This window comes from Onychomys torridus, chromosome 10 (assembly GCF_903995425.1).
Source record: "Onychomys torridus chromosome 10, mOncTor1.1, whole genome shotgun sequence".
Classification (NCBI taxonomy): Eukaryota; Metazoa; Chordata; class Mammalia; order Rodentia; family Cricetidae; genus Onychomys; species Onychomys torridus.
In genome coordinates, this window is record NC_050452.1 from 23295380 (window position 1) to 23302018 (window position 6639).

At 55.7% G+C, this 6639-nt stretch overlaps 2 protein-coding genes across 2 annotated transcripts in view; one reads left to right on the forward strand and one right to left on the reverse strand.

The window, feature by feature from the left end:
• Positions 1–823: 823 nt before the first annotated feature.
• LOC118592285 (cerebral cavernous malformations protein 2 homolog) lies at positions 824–4580 on the forward strand. Its single transcript, XM_036201101.1, has 3 exons — positions 824–890; positions 2026–2256; positions 3910–4580. Exons 1-3 carry the CDS (start codon positions 824–826, stop codon positions 4188–4190), a joined length of 579 nt encoding a protein of 192 aa, XP_036056994.1. The 3' UTR covers positions 4191–4580.
• A 1384-nt stretch (positions 4581–5964) lies between these two features.
• The window catches only part of Nacad (NAC alpha domain containing), an 18176-nt gene continuing 17501 nt past the window's right edge, over positions 5965–6639 (reverse strand). Inside the window, exons 4-6 of the mRNA XM_036201102.1 lie at positions 6398–6598; positions 6143–6265; positions 5965–6052 (exon numbers count right to left, since the gene is read on the reverse strand). Coding sequence (XP_036056995.1) covers positions 6038–6052; positions 6143–6265; positions 6398–6598 — 339 coding nt within the window. The 3' untranslated portion in view covers positions 5965–6037. The remainder of the gene's footprint in view (positions 6053–6142; positions 6266–6397; positions 6599–6639) is intronic.

Here is a 6639-nt window from a genome sequence, read left to right on the forward strand (position 1 = left end):
AACTGGGCAGTGCAACAGCCAGTGTGGAAGCAATAGTACATTTCAGGAAGGGAAACAGTAAGCATCATCTCTGGAGGTGTGGCACAGGCCCTTCCGGGAATAGAGTGAGGTATCTTTCTTCCCTGGCCTAGAGATCGGAAGGGTGAAGGAAAGGAAGCCGATCGCCGAGCAAGAACTCAGATCCAGCTCGCCCAGGAGCTTGTCTGGAGCCCCTTTCCCTGGCGCACTCAGTTCCATCTCCCGTTGCCACAGAGACAGGAGGTGGTTGCTATGGAGACTGACTGCCACGACCAGCCAATCCTGAACTGTTGTTTCAGCTCATCCTGGTGCCTGAGGGTAACTCCTTCCCTCTACTCCCTGCGCCCTCTATCCAGTCATTCAGCGATACGTTGGTACATCATTCATTAAAGTGGCCCTGCCCACTCTACAAAATACATAGCTATCTCCCCAGATTAACCCGCACCCCTGGTTCTGGCGACACCATTTGCCTCTTTCCAGCTAAGAGGCGATGTCACCTTGGGAGGAGCCCTGACTCCAAGTGGCCCCTTAGATGCTGCCAGAAAGGCGGGGCAGGGCCCTAGACTCAGCAGTGGAAGAGAGGCCATGGGATGAACGTGGGGAACGAGCGCCCTCCCTCTGGCTCTCCGCAGTGCCTGGCGCGGCAGCGCACGCTCACTAGGCTTGATAGGCGGGCGGGGCAGCGCTGACGTCATCCACGCCCCCCCCCCCCGGCAGAGGGGCGGTGGCCGAGCTGGCTACTCCGAGTGCATTGACGGACAGAGGGACAGAGAGACAGTGGGACCGGCAGGCACACGCCCAGGCCATGCCCGGGGAGGCTGCACGCGCTGAATTGCCACTGCCTGAGGCAGGAGGGCCAGGATCCCGCACAGGTGAGATAGCCGCCCGCGGATTCCCTTTCTGGCCCTCTCTCTATCCCTCAGCCTCCTAACAGTCCCCTCCCCTGTCTTTCCAGACCGGTTCTTCCCTCCACATTGCATCCTTCCCCCACTCCCCACCCTCAAGATTTCATGAAAGCCTGGAGGCCGCAGACAGCATCCTCCAAGCCTGAAGCTATGAAGGGCAGTGTCTTGGCCTTTCACTCCAGGCTGTGGGGGTGCAGGGGAGGGCATGCTCTTTGGATCAAGTCTCATTTACTTGGGCCTCTGTGCTGCATCGCATTTCTTTGTTCACAGAGAGCTGCGGGGCCCCAGGACCGACAGTGGGGTGGCAGGTTTGGAAGCAGGAGGTCCAGAGGGTCCCTGCAGGCTCATCCTGTGACCACCAGAGGGTCCTTAGAGGTACCCTTGAGTGCCCGGGGCAGTAAGCGGCTAGACTTAGAAAGGAGTTAGCTCAGTGGTAGCGTGCTTGCCTAGCAAGCACAAGGCCCTGGGTTCGGTCCTCAGCTCAAAAAAAGAAAGAAAGGAGGTATAGGACTGATGGGATCTGGGAGCCCAGCCAGAGGACACTGGCAGAGCTGGGTCTGGGAGGTGGGGCCCTGGGAAGGTGTCATGGCCAGCAGTGGTCTTAATATGTAGACCTTGGAGAAAGGAGGGCATTAACTGCTGGTGAAGCCGGTACACGTGCAGGCCTGAGGGTACTTGTAAGCTTGAATGGTCCCTGCTGGAGATGGGCTGTGTGTAAACTGGGCAAAGCCAAGGGCACCTTGCTGTGTGCAAGAAGTCATCTGGGGACAGGATGGGCAAGCATGGGAATGGTACCAGTGCTGGGCCAGGGACCTGACTGAGAGCTAGCACAGATGTCACCCTACTCTTGTTGGGGAACAGGCAATCCAGGCTGGGACTCCCCAGACCCAGAGTGATAAGCTGGTTCCTTTCTGGCTTGCTTGGTGACCTTGAATGAGTCACAAAACAAACAACAAAATTTTTATACTGGGCCTGATGACAGAGACATATGGTGGGCATTCTGACCCCAGAGCAGGTATACATGAAGCCAGACATGACCAGTGTGTCTGCAGCATGGCCTGACGCCTAAGTGTTGAGCCGTGGCCACTGGGGGTGTGGTAAGGGTGGGGTCCAGCTGCTTCGCAAGCACACACATTCATTCACACACCTACGTGTGCCGCGCCTCACTCCTGCACTCCTCCTCCTCCCTCACAGTTGCGGACGAAGCTGTCATCGCAGGAGATCCAGCAGTTTGCAGCGCTGCTGCATGAGTACCGCAACGGGGCCTCGATCCACGAGTTCTGCATCAGCCTGCGGCAGCTCTATGGGGACAGCCGCAAGTTCCTGCTGCTTGGTGAGCGGGGCTCGGGAGGGCCACCGGTCCCCTCTGGGAATGTGCACAGTTCGGAGGGGAGGAGCTCCATCAGACCTGTCTGTCGTCAAAGCTTGGCTGAGAGGGCAGGATGCACATAGCTACTTGGAAGGGCCCTTGCTATGTTCTCACTCTGCTTAGACCCTTGAGCTGAGCTGGATGGGCTCAGCCGGGGAGCGTGAAAGGGCCCTGAGACTGAGTCTAAACAAAACCCAGCAAGTCAGAAGGGTGCCACTGGAAAGAGTCAAGGGACTCCTTAAGGAGGTAACTTGGTCAGTGGGTTTGGGGAAGCGTGGAGGAGTTTAGGGAGTGGGAAAGCAAAGACATCGTCTAGATGGAAGGATGAGCCTTTGTCCGAGACTCCGGAAGAGCCCAGAACATTCTGTCAGAGTCACTGGTGGACTAGGTGTCAGGCCCACCACATCAGCCCACCTGAAAGGGACAGTGGTACCTCCGCTTTCCTCCTGCCAACACTCAGAACACAGTGAGCTGGCAGTCGCCCACTGAAAGTTGTGAGGGTCTTCTCATGCTTTTGGTGAACCAAGGGAGGTCAGCTGATCTTGCTTTTTATTGGCCTGGTGAGCATCAGCTGCCTGCCCGGGGCTCTCCACTGTGGGGAGATGAAGGATTGGAGACTAGACTCTCAATTGTCTAGTCTGCGCTCCTCACTCCCTGCAGGCTTTCTGGATCAGGTACCCAGCAAGGCTCAGGTTCCAGGCCCCTGGCACCCAGCCCAGAATGCACCTTCAGAAGCCTGAAGCCAGCTCCTTCCCATTTTGTTCTCAGCTGCCTTTTTGCCAGAAGTGGGCATAGAGTCAGGCATGAAGGGCACAGCCATAATCTGAGCACTTGGGAGATGGAGGCAGGAGGATAGCAAGTTCAAGGTTAGCTTGAGCTATGTAGTAAGACTCTCAGATAAAGTAGGTTGGAAGGGAGTTGAGCTGTGGGCATCTGCTGCTTAGAATCCTATGTCAGGCAGGCAGTTAGTTCTTCTAGCCTCTAGGCCTCTCTACCACCTCCTGGCCCTCACCTAAGCAGGTTGTTTTGAGTGTATTTCCATGTGTTTTGTTTTAGTTTGGGTTTATGATATAGTCTGACCTTGAACTCCCTGTTTAGGGGAGGATGACCTTGGACTCCTTACCTCCTGCTTCCTGTGTCCTGCAATTATAGTGTGAATGATATGTCAGGGGTTCTCTTAAAGGCTCCCCCTCAGAGAAGTGCTGTCTGTAAACTAACTCATCCATTGCGTACAATCCCGTCTGGATGGGCCCAGCCTGCCTGCCCACATCAGGGTTCTGGTTCCGGGACTCTGAAACACTGGTCTTCCTGAGTAGGACAGCTTCCTGGTTGGAAAAGTTGCCCTGGGTTTGATTACTGGCTTTGGCATGAGTCTTGGCTCTGAGGACAGATCACATTACAAATGGCTTTTGATCTTGGCTTTCTGCCCTATAAGATAGGGGTTTGAAGGCTATAGACCTCTGACCCATGCCATGCCTCAAAGCCAGAGCGGTTGAGATTGACAGACAGCTATGCATAGTCAGAGTCAGATGTAATTACCTGGCTCCAGGCCATAGCTTGTATGGTCTGAGGGTCCTCAGCCCCCCTGAGATGTCACTCTGGGGTGTATGTTGGCAGGTTTGAGGCCCTTTATCCCTGAGAAGGACAGTCAGCACTTTGAAAACTTCCTGGAGACCATTGGAGTGAAAGATGGCCGTGGCATCATCACCGACAGCTTTGGCAGGCATCGCCGTGCCCTGAGCACCACGTCCACCTCTACCACCAACGGGAACAGAACCACAGGCAGCCCTGACGACCGGTCGGCGCCTTCGGAGGGGGATGAGTGGGACCGCATGATCTTGGACATCAGTAGTGACATTGAAGCCTTAGGCTGCAGCATGGACCAGGACTCGGCGTGATGGGTCGTGACAGCATACACTCGTCTCACACAGCCATTCCAGGCCTTCCTGGGAGGAGATGCCTGGACCTGACCGTCAGCCCTTCCCGGCTAGGAGCCAGGGAGGGGCTGCAGACACAGGTGGCTGTGGTGGCCAGGTCCCCTACTGTGAAGGAGTGGAGAGCTGCCACAGGACATGTGCCCCAACACAGGGCAGAAGCCTCTGTGCCTCTTCCTCAGGGGCTCAGCGATGCCTGTAGCATATCCCCACTCGGGGAGGGCCAGGTGCATCTGGCAGGAAGAGCCAGTCCTGTCGGCCTGGCCCTGGACAGCTGATATTTTGCACATGATTTTCCTCTTCTAACTCTCAGAGACCTTAAAAAGAAGTTTACTACAATGTGAATAATTTAATCTCCAGTTGTCAAGCGTTTTTTTTCTGTTCCAATTAGTTGAAAGCCATGTTGTCACAGGGGCTCTGGAGGAGGCACTCCATTCTGGCCCCTGTCTGTTGGACCATGACTGCCACAGTATCCAGGGCTGGGGTAGAAGAGATGATTGGTGCTTCTGCTTTGCCTCTGGGGACAAGGGACAGGAGCAGGCATTTTGGGAATCTCTCTCACATGTCAGGGTTATCTCGCATTCTATGTACAGATTATCCCAAGGACCGTAGTGTGATCTGGCCCTTTGCGTCAGACTCCTTGACGATCAGGACAGTGAACAAGGCAGGGTGTGGCCCACAGTGCTTCTGAAAGACTGGCATGGGCCCTGTGCCCCTCACTCTGTCCCGTCCCCAGTCAGCTTTTCTCCTTGGCCTGTTGACTTCGTTCTGGCCTCTACCCTCTAGACCCCTTAAAACTCTCTGAACCACTGGGGGGAGGGAACTGGCCTGGGGTCAGGCAACCCTATAAAGCTCCTGGGCTGAGGGGACTGGTCAGGTGCCTCTGTTGCCCACACTTGGAGAGAAAGGGTTGTGTCCTGGGAAGAAGGGCTTTGTGAGGACCCCGGGACTACCTCTGGCCTGGAATGGTTGTGACTGAGCCCCTGAGGCTCTGTGGATCCCTCAGTTGTCTCCAGGGCGAGCTAGTGTCCCTGCGGTCACAGATGCTTTCCTCAGCAGTATCATGGCCCTTAGGACAGTATTTGACAGAATTTTCCTGTCATCTGCTGTCCTGGGGCTGGTCATGGGAGCCTAGGCCAAGCCAAGAGAGTCAAGACTGTTGGAGTGGTCTCTGATTTACAGGTAGCTAATTCTCTCCTGGAAGTGTGGGACACTGAAGATGAGCCGCAGTCCACCCTGGGCCCAGTTATGTCCCGGTGTTTCCGTGTGCACACCAGCAGGAGGGTGTATGTGGAAAGTAAGGGACCAGGGCAGCCACACTTCTGTGACCAAAACTGTAGGAGGAAAGGACAGGGAGTGCATGATCATGCTGCTCTAGCTGCATCCGAGAGAATGCCAGAGGGTGCAGGAACTCTGGGGGATGTCAAGGGTATTGAGGAGACACTAGAGGGCAATTGGGTAACATCGGAGGTTGATGGGACACTGAAGGGTGACGGTGACACGGTGGGTAACATAGAAACAGATGACAAGGCAGTAACCAATCCCAGGTTCTAAGGGGATACTAGAGGACAGTGAAGGGTGGCGGTGACACGGTGGTAACATAGAAACATGACAAGGCAGTAACCAATCCCAGGTTCTAAGGGGATACTAGAGGACAGTGAAGGGGACACCAAAGGGTCCTGATGAGACACCCGAGGGTGATGAGACTATACCACACAACTGAGGGGACTCCAGAGGGTGATGATATGACACTGATTTATTGGGCAACAGAGCTGGGGAGAGGCAGAGCGGCCCGAGCTTGCAGTCAGTAGCTACATCGTCAGTTCCTGCAGAATGAGAGTCAGGTTAGGAGAGGCTTTTTCTACAGGACCTCCCTAGGGTCATCCAGGCTACAGAAGGGGCTAGTACTTGCTCACCATGATGGCATTGACAATGTCACTGTGGTTGTCCCTCAGTGCCCGCACGGCCTTTGCCCTGGACACATTAGCCTGGGCCATCACCAGCTCAATGTCCCGAAGTTCAAGTCCAGCCTCCTCTACCTGGTGGAGGGAAACAGGGAGGTGGTGGAAGCTGCCTGAGGCCCCTTGAGCAGGGTGCTGCCCAGGCAGAATAGGAGCCCATGCTACCCTAACCCTGCCCCCAGCCATGTGCCCAGAGCCTCTAGGCCTCACCTCCTCATCTTCCTCCTCCTGCTCCTCACACTCTGGCCTCACTCGGGGCCCAGGCGCCAACTCGGGGACCAGGGCTGAGGACTCTGAGGGTACCTTGAACTTCTCTGCGGCAGCTTTGTGTACTTGCTGGGACAGATCCTCGATCTGTAATATAGGACAGCTGTGTGAGCAGAGCTCACTGGCCTGCTCACTTCCCCAGCCCTTCCTCCAAACGCAGCGTGGCCATCGCCTTGGCCGTGACA